Source organism: Pholis gunnellus, assembly GCF_910591455.1.
Source record: "Pholis gunnellus genome assembly, chromosome: 16".
Taxonomy (NCBI): domain Eukaryota; kingdom Metazoa; phylum Chordata; class Actinopteri; order Perciformes; family Pholidae; genus Pholis; species Pholis gunnellus.
Window position 1 is genome coordinate 18157030 of NC_136543.1, and position 18831 is coordinate 18175860.

The 18831-nt window shown below is 41.6% G+C and overlaps 1 protein-coding gene across 1 annotated transcript in view; it reads left to right on the forward strand.

The window, feature by feature from the left end:
- khdrbs3 (KH domain containing, RNA binding, signal transduction associated 3) overlaps positions 1-17290 on the forward strand; it is a gene marked incomplete at both ends in the record, with an annotated part of 84086 nt that extends 66796 nt beyond the window's left edge. The window contains 3 exons of the mRNA XM_079176464.1: positions 3529-3611; positions 13631-13683; positions 17199-17290. Of these exons, the coding sequence (XP_079032590.1) occupies positions 3529-3611; positions 13631-13683; positions 17199-17290 (228 nt within the window). The remainder of the gene's footprint in view (positions 1-3528; positions 3612-13630; positions 13684-17198) is intronic.
- Positions 17291-18831: the final 1541 nt, after the last annotated feature.

Sequence of the window (18831 nt, forward strand, 5' to 3'; positions counted from 1 at the left end):
ATGCGCAAGAGGATGTCGGTCGGCGGCTCGATCCCCGGCTCCTCCTTTCTACATATCAAAGAGTCTTTGAGCGAGACACTGAACCTCAATTGGTTCTGACGGTCAGCCCAGTGCCTTGCATGGTAGCTTTCCACCATTGTTATGTCAGTGTGTGTGAATGGCTGAATGAGAGTAAAATTGTTGCAGCAATTTAGATAAGAGCCCTTTAAAAGATGCTTCACATCAACGTATTCCATATGGGAAAAACAGCATAGCTTCACTGTTGAGTATGTGATAGGTCACATAGCATAAAATCAATTAAGAAAAATAAGGTTCCAACAGCTTATATTTATATCATGTGTGCAATATGAATTATATAAAGTAATTCAAAATGTATCAAGGTGAAGTTACTTAACTCTTTACCAGATATTGTTTGAAGTTACATTGCATTAATTGTCTCCTTGCCGCCTCCTTAACATAGGAATATAATAAGAAATGTATAAAAAACACATTTAATTAGTTATTTCTTATGCAGAAGGAAATTGAATTAATTAAGCCTTTCTAGAAATAAATACAATTTCAAGATGTAGGAGAGAAATGTCCTCGTCTCTGCTGGAATCTGCCTGGTACAGCCGATGCCCAATCATTGTTTTTGATTGGCCCCTCCTGCTCTGCGTCTTTAACCATCGAACACTCAGCCCAAAAGGCAATAAGATGCTCGTTATGATCTAATTATATATCTGCTACACAGCGTGTAGTCCCCACACTTTATACATTTCAGAATTTCACTTTCCATTTACGGTCCTGCTGGACGAGAAGCTCCATGTCAGTGTGCTAATTGACAATTGACTATGGTTTATTTAGAGGTGCTGCACAGCTGAGCACTACATGTAAGTGATTGCAATACATAATGCATACAGAGTTTTCTATTGTTTTTCCTGTATTAGAATTCATGTTTCATAGATGAGCTTTTAAAACCAATGTCATTAGTTCACAGAAGTATTGTGTTATTGTTTAATTGTCTAGAATTATATGTTAAAGGTGTAAAATAAAGGTAACATAATGCTTTTCCCTTTAGTGACCTTATTAATTATCATGTGTCCAAATGGCACTCATAGTTATGGCCTTATTATATGGGTAAAAGACATCAAACTGAAATACTCAGTGAAGACAGTCGACTTTGTCATCTTTTACAGAATTTGACTGTCCTCGTGTTTTTATACTCAAAGAAGATATAATAACTGAGGCTGCCTGCACAATCACAGCTACATGGTTTTGCTCCTGTCGAGATTCTTATCATTCAACATTCATAACCATGCTCATTTATTCCACTCTGCAATAGGTATAATAGAGACTATTAGATTTAAATATAGCGAAATATAGATGATCCCTAGAGTTTTGCGACAAAAACATGCGTGTTTCTGACAAAAACAAAGACGTCATTTCAATTTCAAATGAGGTGACATTTCCAGCTTCAAAGACTTAAGCTGTGGCTTTGAGCAAACACTGTATGTTGCATTGGGTATTTTCAACACTTTGAAATGCAAAAGTATTAAAAATTCATAGATAAAGTACAGCTGATGGTAATCTGATGCCCATTCTGTATATATATGCGGGAAAATAGTGAGGCGTGTGCCAATTGAATGGACTGGTGCAGTCTAATTGTAGGCCCAGTGCTTGGCCTGTGGTGTTGCTGCTTGCAACACTTCATGGAGAACTGTTACTGGTTACTCCACCTCCAACAGAATTGAGTAAATTTAAGTACATTGTGATGATAATGACTTTCACTCTTTACTTGAATTAAACGTTTTGAATGCAGAACTTTTACTGTGCAGTATACGTGTAAAGATATTTAATGTCCCTTTAGGTGGCCAGTGATATGCCTGTGCACACAACCTTTACACACAAATGCATATAACTAGCTGTGTTTCGTTAGCCCACCCTTCAGAGCAATAGAGTATAAACGTTTACCTTCACAATGGTGGTTTTTATTGTACAGCTTGATTGCATTAAATTGTGCAGTAACATGATTTTTTTGATATTTATTATTTTAGGACTACAAGCAACATTACTACTGCGTGTTTCCAAGTTTCAAAATTCCTCCGCCTATTGTTCTTTAGATTGCCTTGTCAAGCCTCTTCCCTCACGTCCACAATCCTCCTTGATGTTTCATTCAGCATTAAAAAGGTTAGGATTGGAAATAGCAAATCACAGTTCATCTGCCTGTTAATAAGTGCTTTTAATTACATCCCTTTGGAGAACATTTTTTCTTTTTTCAGAACTGCTTTTCCTGCCGATTTTAAAAGCGTTCAAGGGGTTTAATGTTTTCAAACGTACAGTTGGTGACTAAACTTAGTCCTTGCATTAGCATGGGGAATTGCTGACTTTGGAAAAGCTCCTGTAACTGCAGAATTACAAATGCGAGGAGGGATTTAAATTCCCCTTGAGCTACCTCTAGACAAATAGATGGACCTCCACAAAAACAAACAAACCTCCCACTCACATGCAAACAACAAAGGAAATACAAACAACTCTTGAAAGCCACCCAATGGGATGACCAAGGAGAGGTTTGAGCACATGAAAGTGTATTCCTAAAATGTACCTGCCAGGTTTTTCCCCCATAGTGAAATAAAACATGTGCTGTGTTTTACCCAGAAACGATGAAGTATTACAACATCCGGGCCTCTTTGTTGAGACTAGTTCTACTTCACATCTTCACATGTACTTCGTTTCTGGAGGATTAAAGATAAAAGAGTCAATTCAAATGCTGTCATTTGGCAAATGCATGTTTCTAATCAGGAATTAGGGCCTTAATAATAATATGGATGTGATGAGCATTTACTTCTGGTGCTAAATCTCACAGACATTCATTTCAAGCATGCAAATCAGGGGCAGATGGAATTAGCCGAGAAGTGTGCGGGGGATGAGAGATGTGTCGCTAGGGGTCGACGCCTTTTGTGGAACATAAGTCCCATTTATCCCAAATTAGGACGGGTGCGGCACTGGTTCGCTTTGATGTTCCTCTTGGCGGGAGCCTGGGTGGAGTGCAGAGGGGGGACGGGGCAGATTGCTGGAGCACAAGCAGATGTTCAAGGCTCATCCTTTGAGGTGGTGATGAAACGTTGCCACAGCGAGACTCTTTACATCCCACTGTCAGTCAGTTGACACAAAGACAAGGGCAGGGCTGCAGTTGCTACTTTTAATGGTGCTGCATATGGGCTGTTATACCAACAGCAGCAGATCGAGCAGTTTGACCTACATCTGTGCTCAGTTGAAGGCTTCAGTGTATTGCAATGTGTTGTAAAAAACGTACTGCCCTGTAAGCATTTGATGGCTAGTGAAGAAAATGTCCAAAGTAGAATGCAATGGTTTGGTAAAATGATGCTGAAATTGTTCTCAAGTCATTTAACCAAACGGTGCAGCACACAGCAGCTCTTATCCAACACGTGCCTTCTCAACCTCATTGCTCTACATTTCAACAGGTTGCACCACATCTGCACCACATCTGCACCACATCTAACTGGTTGCGTTTTGTCCGTGTTACTTCAGGAATATGACGAGGACTACGGAACGACTTATGATGACCAAGGATATGAATCGTATGACAACAACTACAGCAATCAAGGACAAAAGTGAGTTCTGCTCTTATTTGCACATCCCCCTTTCTTTAAGGCTTTGTGACCTTTTTGCCAAGTCCCGCCCCTTGAACACAGACTGGCCAATCATAGCGTAGCATCGTCCAGGTCCGGACAAGTATCCAGGTCTGCTCCATAGACTCTCAATGCAATGGTTCCAGATTTCCTTCATGTCTAAGCTTGTTTTGTGGATCTGGAGCTATCCGCAGAAACAGTTTCAACAACAGCTGAACACTGTAAGCTTCTGGAAGGGGAAGTTATTGCAGGTCCGTTGTATTAGAATGCATTATCTTTAGATAGGTGTACCTCGTAAACTGAGTGCACTAATGAAGAATAAATGACTCAATTCATCTGGGTTATCATTACAGTACCCTTTAGAATCCATACCAGGGCAAAAACATGACAACGGCAGGGCTCCTAACAGCTTGAGTGAGAGCACTGAATTAAAAAAAGATGAGTTATATTTATGTCTCTCCAAGTCTAAAATACAAATTGATGAGCAGCATCTGAGGGAAGAGAATCCGCTGCAGTCTGGCCATTTGGGCTGGAGTAAATGTGAGAGAACATGCGGTAAACTTGAGATTTGCGAACAGCTGGATGATGGTGCTTGAGCTGTTAGGAGTCATTTATGCTCATTTTCTGCCCTACTTGAAACTCGAAAGAACAGTCTGCGTTAATGAAGTATTTTGTGAAGTGTGAAATGTTTTAACTGACCTTTAAGTTGTCTTTTAAGATTAACTCATAAAAAGATAACTTTCACCTTGAATTCCACTTAAAAAACGATGCACTTTACGTTTAGAAGAGTTGAAAAGGTTGGATGCACGGCAAAATCTCCAACCAATCACACCAGGCCCGGTGACGTGCCAGCTCATTACGTTAAACATAATATCCTTTGTTTTTATCACCCTTTAAATATAGCTAAAGGTGCATTTTGCTCAATGTATTTTCATGTTGATGCAAAATAAACTGCCTTAGTGATACGTTGCTCCATTTAACAAAGAGTCTTACACAGCTAAATGCAAAATATTGATTTTCTTATATCCAGGGAGCTATAACACTCTACAAGCCACACAAGGTCAAAGGCTTTCTCTTCGGTTTGTTGGTGCCCCACTCTGTTTCATCAGCACACAATGTGCTACATTTATGTACGCCGGTCTGTGCCACTTCAAAGAAAATGTGAAGTTGCAACATTTAGTCTGTCAAAAAAAAAAATGTGATTGTATTGGCAGCAGCTGGAAAAGATGAAAACAGACAGAGAAAAAAAAAGAACATTATTCTGTCCTTTGGCTTTTGTGGAGCACGGTGGTCGATGTTGTCTTTTGTCGAGGTGTCAGGATGTATGTCATCCAGGCTTCATCCATCTTTTGTGCTATCTCTTTTTCTGGGACCAAATCACTCACACACACACACACACACACACACACACACACACACACACACACACACACACACACACACTCTCCTCTTCCTCTCTAACACACTGAGAGTTGTATCTTGAAATGTTGGTGGTTGTGCTCTCTGGGTGGAACGCAGGTCCGCCTCAGGAATCTGTAGCTATTTGTTTTATAAGCATCCTCGTGTATAATGGTGGGGGTGTTTTGGTGAAGGTGGCGGGGCGCACCGGGGATGGCAGCACAGAAAAAAAATGAAGTCCATCATATGAAGGCTGGAGGCTGGGTCGACTCCGAGACATTTTCATGTCTGTTATCTGGTGGGAAACAAAGCAGCTAATAGGGCCCAGACATGGAAGCCTGTGCCTCCAGAGACAGCTGATTCACTTACTTCTTCTCTTATTTCTGTGTCCTGGATTTAGTTTAAAAGTTACTGGTACTGCGGGCTGACATTGTGCATCTGTACAACATAAGCTTGATGCAATATTTCTGTTATTTGACCAACCTTGAATTGATTACATTTTGACAATTTTGTCTGGAAATACAAGATGTTTTGTTTGGCATGTTCTCTTTGTTTGCCCTTTGTTTACTCCTACAGTCAGAACATAAGAAATGATGTAGGTAATAGACGGGTTATCCATTTAATACCTTTTACTTATTGCATTTTAGCTACTGCGATCAATACTGAATCGTAATCCCGTCCCTCCGTAGTTTCCTCTTCACAGTCACAAGCCTACTTAGCTTTTTGATGGACAAAGGTGCATTATTTTCACCCCGAGCCCGAGGAAAGCCATAGCAGGTCCCAGCTGCAGCAGGGCCTCGAGGAGAGTGTGTCTGCCGCGTGTGTTGGTGAGTGTGTTTGTGCGTTTATGTGGACTAGGAAGTCTCCTAACAATGTTTCTAGAGCCTAAGGAGCTCCCAGTCACCAATCTGAGCTCTGACTGCGTGGCAGGATTTCAGCTGCCGGAGGATAACAAGCAGAACAATTTACAGTCTCTCTGTCATGGTATTACCCCGGTGGCTTACGCTAGAAACAGGCCTGCCATTTGTGAACAGGAAGGGGAAGGAAAAGGATGCTTAAAAAAAGGCTTTTGCTCATAAAAAGATTGTTATGCTGCATCAGGGGGTTCACTGATGCCTTAATTATCTTGAAATATGTGTCCATAAAACATGAAATACATTTAGCTACATGGTTAAACACAGTCATCTTACTATCCTAGGTAATATGGGTTTCTTCTCACGTTCCTCCTCGGACACAGCATCACCATAGAGAGGAACTCTATGAATTGTGAAGATTGTGATAATTGATTATCATAATTGACAAACAAATACTTTTGAGACCCTTGGCAACGGGATTTGGGAGACTTAAAAACATGAACTAGATACAAACAGACACCCACCATAGCACTACTAGCAGTCAGAAAGCCCACATAGTGCCTAGGATGAAAGAAGTACGGGACAGAAGACGAAGTAAAACCAAAGTATTCTTCTCAGCAAAATGTACTTAAGTTAACTATCAAGAAGTAAAAGCAAATATTAAGGCAGATCCTTCCTTTCACGTTGTTACTTTATGTCCAAGACTCGCAGACACAATAAAACGTACCATGTAAACATGGTTTAGCTTAAATTTAGTACGCTTGCAATGCAACACAATCTACGGATGTTAAGTAATGTGACTCAGTGGCATAGAGTCACGTCCTGTGACGTAACACCGTCAGTGAAGATCGCTCAACTTTTGATTAAACGTGGGACACGAACGCCGGTCCTCGGACTCAAAAGTCCTGTGTCGGTTTGACCCTTTGATGTGTAAAAGAATACAGTCGCACACATGATGCAAAAACTTAATTCAATGATTTACCAACGTTTGGCCTCGTCTTCTTCAGGTGTGCTCAATCAGGAGGAGAGTCCTCGAATCACAACACATGTAGTGGGAGGAGCACATAGCTTCCTGATTCATTAGGCATTTACAAATGTGATCAGAACAACAGTTTACTTGTTCAGGCTTCTACAGTTTGTCCTATCCAGAACCCCTGCAACTCGTCTTGCGCGCAATTCTCACTCATAACGACGCAGATGGGTTTACTTTGGAGTTAGTTTAATGTCCAGTGCATCTCATACAGACGATAAACGGTGCCGTATGCGTTGGTATCAGACTCAGAGTGGCGCTACAAAGCATTGGTACTTGACGCCCTGAGAGTGAGATGAGAGTTTGAGCAGAGAAAACGTCTGTTGTGATCACAACCTTTACCTGTAAGAAACATTTTGATATTGTAAACTATCTCACAGTTTACAGCTGGCTAATGAATATGTGTCAGTGCATCACACATTTGATTGTATATCCCATTCTGTAAGTCGTACTAAAGCTGTCAGACAGATATTGTTAAAGTAAACAATTAGATAAATTTGTATCGCATCATTTTTAAAAGCATATAGTTGCATAAGGCAAACACACATACTGGCTTTAACGTTACTCAATTATACATCTATTGATGTACCGATAACATTTTTATTTTCTCTGCTGGATTTAACTGCTACAAATTGTAATACTGCACATTACCGCCAATAAAGGGAAAACACAGTAACCACTGACAAATGAGACAAGACAACCTGTGTCCCTATACTGTACACATTCTGTCACACAGGACAGTCAGAATTGAGTAGTTTAGACATAATTCAATTTGAAGGGAGAATTTGTCGCTCACAACCAAAAGACATGCGACTTAAGCTAAAAAGCCGTTTTTCAGACGCCTTGAAGACATTTCGCGACATTTACATCTTTCAGAAGAGAGCTGACGCCTGGGGGAACCTTGTGGAACATTACCTCAGCGTGACAGCCGTGGCAGTCGGGTCCGCCAGCTCCTAGATCACAGCGTCCCGTTACCGTGTTTATACAACACAGAGCACCGAGCCATCATCTTTTTTTTTTTTCGGAGAAGCAGCAGAGAGTTTCATCTCAGGAGAGTTATCGGAAGCTGCAGCACTCCCGTACCAATCCAGTGCTAAGGTCAAGGAGGGCTGCTTGTGTGAAGAGAGCGTCTTTAATTTCATCAGCAGAGAGAAGGTGACGTCTCTGCAGGGAAATGAGAGGGATGACAGCTGTGGCACGGCCCTGGCTGGACGCTTGGAGAGGTCACGGCGAGGTCGTCTCTCGCAGCTCGGGTGCGATCAAAGCGTTATTTCATACCTGACACCTCAGAGACAGCCGGCTGCTGACACCTCGCACCTTTCTTCGCATCTTGCTTTGGTACGCTACATTGTAGGCTGGATCCCGGAGGCCCGAGGGCACCAGGAAAGCTGTGTGACAGTGTTTTAAAGGGCAGTCACACCCCCTTGAGGAATGGCTGTAAATCTTAGTACAAGAGACGGGCACGGAGGGGAAGAGGAGAAGAGTGGCTGGCTTTCTAAGTTTCATCATGTCGCATTTTAGAATCAAATTCCTTGAAAGAGCCCCAAAACTACTGCAGTCTCATCAGCAACACATACTTCCAGTATAGGTGTTGTTCAATGGACCTCATGTAGTTAGTCATTTATATATATTACCAAACACACAAAAAATGAAACTATTGTCTGAAAATTGTCTATGCGGAATCTAAGACAGTCAATATACAACACATAAGGAGGGCTTCTTGCAACAGCTTTGCATTTAGAAATCCCCAGACATTGGGTAGAGAGAGATCTTAGCTTGTCTGGTCTCACGGCCTAGACCTGTACATATTCACATCAGAATAAGTGTATATTGTTTGAGCTAGGAGTCTACAGCCATTCAAGCAGCTCTGTGAGGCTGTATTTAGGCACAGCAGTGAGCTAAATGCTAATGTCAGTAAATGCTGGGCATCTGATTGCAGATGCATATCAGTGACTTGTTGTGTGCTCCCAATGCCGGCGCAGGACATGCGTGTCAGTGGTCAACAAGCCATCCCCTACAGTCTTTGTGTTGTGTTCACCTGCAGCGGATGATCAGCCTGCCGTAGTTTATGCTACTTCTTTGAGGTGTGCTTGTTGTGTCGGGGGCCCTGAGGCAGACAACACCCATTTAGTACAATGGGAATATCCGGATTGTGTTTTATCTTAGAACAGATTGGTTGTGTTAGCTGTCTGCCTCTGAAATGCCTACGGTGCTTCACAGTTGCTGGGTACCTAGGTGCTGTTTTCAAGGTAGACAGCTTGTCAGGATGAGTGACAAGTGCTGTGGCGGGAATTAGACCATCTGAGGGAAGGGGAGGGCGGGATTTACACCTCTCACTCTGACTGGAGACAAAGGGTGGCGTATTATAAATTGTAAATGTAATGTTCCTTCAACAAGACATAACGTCTTTCACAGATTCCAGATAGTCACAGTGTACCAACCAACAACCACACGTTTCCAAGAGGCAGTATTTTCCCTGAAGAAGGATTTTATGTACCCAACCCCCCAACAAAAAAAGAGAGGAAAGTAACGTATGGTCTGTTAAAACCAGAGAGAAGACTCATTTGTAAAGGCAAATCTTTGCTGTAGGCCATTCTTTCACTCTTTGTGACTCTGCAGCGGGGGGTCAGCATTGGAGATAGCTTTGCAATCAGCCACCACATTGAGCAATCACCAGTGTATCCATAAAGCGGGTTTCCATTTGAAATGATGTGAGCTTCATTTCACACTAAATGTTTGAAAAAAAGGGAAGTGCTACTTTTTTCTTTTTTCAGGCATTTTCATTGTCTATAGAAAGTCAGTCGGTGTAATCCGAGCATTCAGTGCGGCATTTTCATCCACATTTTACTTTTTTCAATCTTGTGCTAAGAAAATATGAAAAACAGTGTTACACAAGGAAGTGTTTTTGCTCAAGGATTCACAGTACAACTCCGTCTCCCATTCAACTAAACTGCACTCTCAACAAGTTAAGTTAAAGTGTACAATATGCATTAAATAGGCTGAGAGAAGAACAGCCGCTTCCTTCCACATCACACCGACACTGTCGCCTATTACCTCTGCAGCCCCTCGTAATGCACCTCTAGATTTCATCAAATTTATCACAGAGGACGGGAAGAGTAATGGCGATGTAAGAAAACAAAGTCCACTAGGGACGTGTACTACATCATTCAGATTTAACACCGCCATCTGTTTCCTGTTGCCCAGGAACGGCGACATCAGTGCTTAAGACGAAGCATTTACAGAGATGACAGATACTCTGGAGAGGCAGGGTCTTTACCTGTGGAAGAGTAGATCTGGAATCAGGCGCCTGATGAAAGAGACGCCCTCCTCTGTTGTGTTTGCCCCTCGTGGTCCACATCTGCGCTTTCGACGGGGTGCGTTGGTTTTTTTCTTGGCCAGTGACGTTTGGGGAAAACGCAAACCAGCGGAACGCCTTCTGCTAATGAATGTCAAATCAGCGGCTGACCTATTTAGAAAGTCAAAGCATTTTCACACCTATGACAGGGCTACGTCTGGAGTGAGATCTAACCACGCCAGGCACCCGAGCTCATGTTTGTGTTCGTGCAACCAGCTGTGGACTTCTGACAAGGCGACGCTGTGATTCGGAGTCAATGGTGATAAATGTAGAATGTACGAGGCAGTGGAGAGGGTTTTTGAGGGAAAGTTTACTTTGATCTCATACTGCTTTAAACTTGGCAACATTTTTGCTTAATTAAAGGAACCTAAAAACTTCAAATCAAGTCAGTGACTGGAGGATGTGCCTTCAATGTTTCATGTACATGATGACACAGTTTTGTATGGAGTAAGCCTACATCAGGCTGTGCGTTAACTTCATATTTGAACAAAACAAGCAGCGTGTATGCAGGCAATCGGCTTGAAGTTGCCGCATAAGACAAGTCATACAATCTTTCCAAAAAAAAACAATTAAACTAACCAAGCTGTCTGCCTGTGTAGCAGTTAGCTGTTAGCAATAAAAGCGGTGTCATTACTGCAGCAAAATGCAAGATTAGCCATCGACAGACACAGAGGTGCACATTCACTCACGCACAGTCGCACACACGAGCGTTGAGCACGACTCTCCTGGCGGGGATAATAATGATCTACAAAGCAACTGCTCCTCTACTTAAATTGCCAAATAACAAATATAGATGTTCTGCCCTAGAGTCCCTTTCTGTGATAGTACTGTACTTTACACTGAATATGTTATCTGTGGTCTGGCATTAAAAAAAATAAAGCTCTTTTTTCAGTAGGAGTGCTCAAATTCTTGCTGTATGCACTGCACACTGCTGGCTGACGTTAAATGTGCTGAAGGACAGCAGGGGCTGTCCAACTTTTGGCCACACAAAGCAGAATTTTACTGGAATCTTTGACCTTCAGGATGTGTCTCTCAACACTCTGTAATTGAGAAGAGAAAGTAACTACAGAGAGAAGTTGTGTAGCATTATTGATAAAATGTCACCTCAGAAATTAGAGGCGCCTAACAGCTTCTGCTGCACTCGTCTCCTTTGTGAAAAGAGAAGGTCTGCAGTGGCAGCTCTCAGCACAGCAAAGCACGATTATTGGTCCCCGTCTGCCTTCAGCAACAGAGAAACCTCAAGAGTTAAGTAAAAAGAGTTGTTTTTTTTAAACAGTTTTTTTTTTGTGAGGTAAACAGTGAAAATGAATGCAGTGAAAAAAGCTGACCGCCTACAGCATGGAAGCAAGCCTCTGAAATAGTGCGAGCATTGCTGTGCAGCAACCTTGTTTGTTTTATATGGATGTTTTTTTTTATTTTTAAATATGAACCAGAGCCGGACAGGAAAGCCCAAGATTACCCGATATTTCACACGCTTCCTAAATGTGTCTGCAAGCACCTGTGAATTGTGGCAAATTGATTTTCTGACATTCATAAACATGTGTGTTTATTTTGAATGCGACCTCTCTGGAATACACCCCTGCATTTTGGCATTGCGGGAAATCTAATTATTTAGCGTCCTGTCAGGTCTTGTCTCGGGGTACACAACATGACGAGCCGAAACATGCACTCAGCTGCCACGGTTCTCTCTCTCTCCGTCTCCCCGTCCTCTCTCCTTCTATACGTCTCTGTCGGCCAGTGAATGGTGTCAAGGATATTGCAGCGACTTGACACCCGCAGCAGAGTGCATTGGTGGCTCCTCTCCCGCAAGAGCTGACTGGAAACCTCTCGCCCAGAGCTGCTGGCCTCGCTTCTTGGACGTTGAGGGCTCTACATTAGCACGGGCGGGAAGCCTTGTTTGCTGCTGCTGCTGCTGGCTTGGCATTGTTTGTAGTTGAATTATGAACTGTGTAAAATTTCTACTCAGCCTGACTTAAGGCTCAAGCCTCTGTAGGGAGCTTTTTTCATGTCTTATTGAGCCGCCGCAGTGCTCTGAAAATGATTCCTCTCACTGTCCTCAATTGGCCATGTTGTCCTGTCCATGCTTACCAAGAAATGACTGCAGAAGGAAGGATCAGTTCACCCACAATACAAGAAGACATATTTTCTCACTTTCTTTTTCTGGTATTTAGTAATGCAGAAAATGTAACAGTTGACCTCCCAGGTTTGCATAAATGTGTTTTTGTTTCTTTCTCAATGCCAACACAATGCAGGCGAATACAGTTTTGTATGTGGGGATCACACCGTAGATTATTTACATTTTCAACAAACTAAAAAAACAAAGTTCTCAAATGTCCCCATTACTCTGGTTATCCTCAAAACACAGTCACGCTAATAATAGTACCTCTCAGAATTAGACGCTGAGAAGTTCAGTTTGACAGCGAATTATAAATACAAATGAAAATGACGATAACAATTACTAAAAGGTGCGTTCACTGTGCAGCTTCTTTTTATGAATACTGCTCAGTCAGAGCAGACTTAATAGCAGACAGAATTGGTAGAGATTGAGTTCCTGGAGTGCTGCAAACTGTGGTGTAATTTGATCGAGGAGTGGAGTGTCTCAACCTCTCAGGCCTCAAGTTGGGCTTTTTAAGATCACGCCACAAAAAAAAGCTACTCTATTGCGGTAACTGGAGTAAAATGTACTCCGTTACTTCCACCGCGGTGTGTCATTACTGTCACCTCTTTGCCCTCAGCAGTCGGGCGGTGTTGATGTGGTGTGTCGGGGTTTTTTCGATGGTGCCTTCAGGATCCCTAATCCGGCGAGCAGAGAGGTGCTGCTGTCGCTGACAGACTGACTGACAGGCAGGGTGGAGAGGACCCAGCTGTGATGGCTGGTGTCGGCTCAGTGGCAGCCTTATGATGAATTACCTCTCTTGAATGATAGCGCGGTTACTGAATGATACTGACGCAGGATTGTTCTGTCAGCATCTTGACGGCGACCGCAAATAAAAAATAAATAAATAAGCGAGAAATGAACCCGCTCTGCAACTCGCCTCCCCATCTTTTTATTTTTCATTAAAGTTGCCGCCTCTCATAGATCTCCATATGCAGTGATATGGAACTGGAAGTTTGTGCGGAAATACGTTGGAGGAAATTGCCTTGTAAAGCCACAAATGTGGCAGAACTTCTGAGTGATTGAAAGCTGCCTCTTCTTTGTTTTTTAGTATATAGAAATGTCTTTCCGTGTGTTTTTCTTTATTGCCACTGCAGAAATGACGTTATATGTCATGATAAATGTTACTTTGATGTTCTACCGTAAGTTTCATCGACACAGAATGCCTTGTTTACTTCATATTCACCTTTCTGCTTCGTCTGTTTACAGCTCAGATGACTACTATGAATACGGACAAAGTGAGGAGTCATATGAGTCGTATGGTGAGTTACTTTCTTTCTCCAATATACCTTGTGTCAATTGGTTCAACATCAAGTCATAGTTCCTGACTCTGCAGTGCTGGCCTCATTTAAAAAAAATAAGACATTGAAGCAGAAGCCTTGCGCATTGACTTCAGTGACTTTTGAATTCATTTTTTGACTGCAAAGATTCCTAACACCAAATGCTGTTGGTTCTCCAGAGCATTTGATTCATTGATTGCTGTCAGGATGTACTGACAATTTCTACCAAAATATCCATATTGAAAATTACAAACCCTACCTTTTAAGTAGTATGTCATCTAACATCAACCTATCAAACAAACATGAATGCACTTTCACCGGAGGGTTCTGACGGGAAGGAGAGGAGTTAAGTTAAGCCGGACAGAGTGTCTCTCTTTGAGCTCTCTCTGACGTTTCTGAGCATTGTCGGATGACACGTGATGATTAAGTCACTCGTTCTGTTAACAGCTTCTTTTAGCTCATTCCGGTAACTTCTGACATTGTCGGCTCCCTTGGGGCGAACTCGGCTTGAGTCGTTTTCCTCTCTCTGTCTCTCTCTCTGTCTGTGTCTGTGTCTCTCTCTCTCTCTGCGTGACACTGGATCATCTCAACCCCGCCCCCCCCTTTGGCTGCAGTGGGTCATAATGGCTTCTTTGACAGTTTCAGTTTCAAACCGTCTTTCATTTAAAGCAATTTCTTTGTAAAAGTCTCTTTTTCTTTATAGTCGGGCTACTTGAGCAGTATCTTCAGCACGAGGCGGGAAGAGGCAGACATGGCAGAGCTCAGAGAGAGAGATTTGGCGTGTAGGATTCAAAGCTAGTCAGTCTTTGTAGGAGCTTATTAGAACCCATCGATTGCAGGCCGCTTTCAGCTTATTGGGATGTCTTGAGCTCGCCTCTGGGTGGGCCTCTGGGCCTGCGGACAGGAAGACCTAAACTTTCTGGTTAGATAACTTGTACACTTATTTTACAGTATTAATACTAATTTGCTTTATATAGCCTATATAATTCTGTCATATTTGAAAGTTAGGCTTTCTCAGCTTTTTTTTATTTTATAAATCACTCATTAAAACCTGATCAGTTGAATAAGAATGAATTCCACAATTACACAACAACATGACAAACTTGTTATTTTGACACGTGAGGCAAAGCCTACAAACATTACAACAGGGATGTATACCAGAGAGTAATTTCCAAATTCAAGTTATCTCATTTATTATCATAGCGTGCTCGAGTACTAAAGCTGCAGTGTGCCGCTCATCAGAACTGCATGTCTGTCTTCAACTCCCAGTTCTGAATTAAATTGCAAGCGACGGTTACATCTGTGGCTGTACCAACTAGTTTGGAACACGGACATTCAAATTACTATTAATAACATACAGAAACATTGCGTGCAAGCTTGCATTCCCAGCTGTCTCTCCCTCACACACACGGCGACGCAGCGCTCTGTAATTGTCTCAGTCAAAAAGTCAAAATGTTGAAAAAATATAAATTAAATCATTTCCAAATTTCACATGTTTTTAACCAACCAATATTCTGTTTTAATGAATATTTGTTGGCAATTAGACTTTAAAAAAAAACAACTCAAAGCGGCGGTCTAGACTTCCGCGCTAGTTCCATATGACTCCATGGTACGAGCGGTCAGCCCTCAATTTCACTGCGCTTTCACTGCTCTTCTCCACTCTTGTATTTGCATGCATGTTTGTGTGTGTGTGTATGTGTGTGTGTGTGTGTGTTTAGGAAGCAAAGAAAGAGTGCAAAGGCATTAAAACAGTCATAGCCAGCACCTCATTAGCACAGTATACCAGGATGCTGATACGAAGATGTCTTTGTATTTTCTTTCACATCATTAAGTTAATTTTCCTCCGCTAAAGCTAATACAGGGCAGATATTGGTTGATCCCTGTAATCCCGTCACCAGCTAACAACATTTTTACAACCTATTTAAACTACATATTACCTAAGACGTTCACAAGTTTATTCAGGGCCTGTTTTCAAACCAAACGAATGCTGGTGAGCGTGTTTGTGCCACAGGCACACAGTAATGTCAGCTAAACAGACTATATGTTTAAGGCCACTCCCAGTGACTGCTCTCTGCTCGAGAGGCTGATTATCGTGTCTGGAAAGAGCTGCGAAAGACTCCAGTTCCCACAGAAGTCAGACAAAGTCTACACCTCTAATTTTCAACAATAGTGTCGACCTTTGACAAGGTACAGTAAAAAGTGGGCCAAGGACATATTTGCTGCAGAGTGCACTTGAATGATGGCAGAGCTAATATAGCTGTACAGCTGAGCGTTGGTCTATCTCGAATAGTGTATTTGTAGTCTTTGTGTGACACCAGAAAATACAAGATGTACTATACAAAACATTTATTCAGGTTCAGGTTCAGGTGACCTATTTAATTATTCAAAATAAAATATATTTTCACGATGTAAATTATGTTGTAAATGCAGATTTAGGATTACAGTGTTGGATTAGTATTGTGTTGGATTAGTTTGTATATTTTTGTCTGCTGAGCTACAAGCTTTAAATAAAATCCAAGATTTTTTAAATGTAATATAAATGATATAAAAACAGATTCATATTTTGTATTATTTTTACTTAGAGACCGACTGCAAATGGATAACATATTTATAATCATACATCTCTTCCGCATTATTATTAAATGTGTTGTTCATCTCATGCTTTTAGAGATTTGAATGTGTTTTCGAAAGTCATAGCGAACCAAAACTTCTCCCAACTGTTCTGACCACACAAGCAGAAGAACTAAGCACCTTCAACTCATTAGAGCGCTGCGTATTTCCACATAAAATGAAAAGTGCTGCCTCTTGGGTCACACAGAAAGAGGGCGACAGTTCAAAGGAAACAGATAAACAGCGTTGAAGTGCACCCTTGTTTTTCGAAACACAAGGTTACCTTGGTCTATTTCTTCAAAGTGACTGTCAGTGAAAGGGTGACAGGTTTAATTAAGGGGTATTGGCTATGTGCTGTCAACAGAGAGCCTGTACACAGAAAAAAAAAAACCCTTTGAGAGCCTCAGCTCTGGGGAAGTCTCGGCGCTGGCTGAAGATCAGACAAAGGGTGCCATCGATAGTGGCACTTTCACATTGACAGTACCAGGGGGGTGAACAGGGGGCTGATTTGGGCTAATGGTAATTGTGACCTTTTTTCGCTGGGAGCCACTAAACGGGTCCTTTTCAAGTAGCTATTTGATTCTCACATTCAATTATCTGAGATGCATCCTTCCAGGTGAAAGTCAAGCTTCTTGGCGTGAGTCACTGTTTGTGTTCCCGGCTTGAAGCGGTGCTTTTGTTGAGAGATGAGCACCATCGATACCAGACCGTCAAAGTGCTCACAACTTTCAGCTGTATTTTCGTCGGCGGGTGCGTTTTTTTTACAATGTTTGTGTACAGCTTGAAAGACTTGCATGGGGGGTTGTTACGAATGAATGATTTAAAAATAACGCCTCTGTCACCCCCCCCCCCCCATCTGTTTCTGCTCTTTTCTTCTTCTTAACCAGGACTTGAAGAGTGGACAAACAATCGTGCCAAGGCACCGCCAGCACGAACAACCAAGGGAGTGTACAGAGATCAGCCATACACCAGATATTGAACTGTTTATACAACCTGCACCTGAGTCCTCATGGCTGTTTCAACCCAAGTAATGGATTTTTTATGGACGCTTCCCCCCTTTTTAGAATTGAAAACTAAACGGCTAAATAATACAAAAGAAATGGTGATCGTGAGACACTGAATGAGTTTCCAAAAATGGCATCCCCCTGATTCTAAAAACGGGCTCCCACTGGGTAAAATGTGTAAAGCAATTTAGGTAATCCATCCTCTCCTCCAGGAGAAATTGACTGGACGTTGAGATTAAGAAAGACTCCATAGTACATTAAGTTTCTCTCTCAGCTATGTGATTGTGAAGAATGACATTGCATCAGGCTATTTTACTTGGTAACGATTGGTGATTCACTATAGGCTGTCAATACAACAATTCTACACAGCTGCCAGTGCAACTTAATTTATTACCCTCTATTCTTCAAACATTGATCTGCGTGGTTGGTCACTTTAAGATGTAGTAGCTTAGTTCTAGGGAAGTGCAGTACTGTAGATATTTATTTCTGAGGGGTGAACTGGTGAAATTGTGTCCCTTGTAAATGAAACATTTACAAACTGAAAAAGAGAAAAAGTCATACTGTATACACAATGCTTTGCTGTCTCCTCCTTTTTGTAAATTAATAGTTAATTAGTGTTAAAGGGCTTATAAAAGCATTGTGTGCATCTGTGGATATTGTCAGCTGTTTTATTCTGAAAAGCCCATGTAGTTGTTCATGATTACGCCCCCCCCCCCCCCCCCCCAAAACATCCAATTAAATACATATATAAATAGTCGCTCATACCTTATGCACACCAACATGTATAAATAGCCACTCATACTTCCTGTACACCGAAACAACCAGAGCAGCAAAACAATCCACAGGCTTTTTCATTTTTTGTGATTTTTTTAAGATGCTCTACATAAGAAATTTTGATGTCATTTTTTGATTTAATACAAGATGACTTTGTAGGCATAATAATCAATTTTAAGATGCTAAATCACATGCTGGTGAATTTGTAATCATGTCCATCTCGAGATTTGTTCAACGATAATGATTTTCAGCTTATGTAAGCCCTTTAATATATTTCTTCTTTGTTGATGCTCAATAAACATTTTGAAAGAAACCACTTGTGTTCGAGAGAATAATTATGGACTCATAAATAAGACTCATAATTTAAACTAACCCAAATGAAAAAGCTGGACACGTTGGGAACATCTATCCAATAGGTAGAGGCCTGTAATGAATTTAAACACAATGTATATATCCTCATAACTAAGAAAGGGAAAAACAACATGTGTTGTGGCATAAAATCCGAAGTGGTAGCGAGATGGCATTACCCCCAAAAAATGCTTACAAAGAGTACAAACAGCAAATGGCAGTTTGTGACCTTGTAGATCAGGACGGTCTCCTCTTTGTATTTGAGCGCCATGTGATGCATTTTTGCTGGAAATCTCTCCAACCGAGATGTAGAGGATTTAGCGATAACGACTTTGCCGCTCCTGAAACCCTATCCGCTCTGTTTGTTCATATAATTCGATGTGAAGCGAACGCT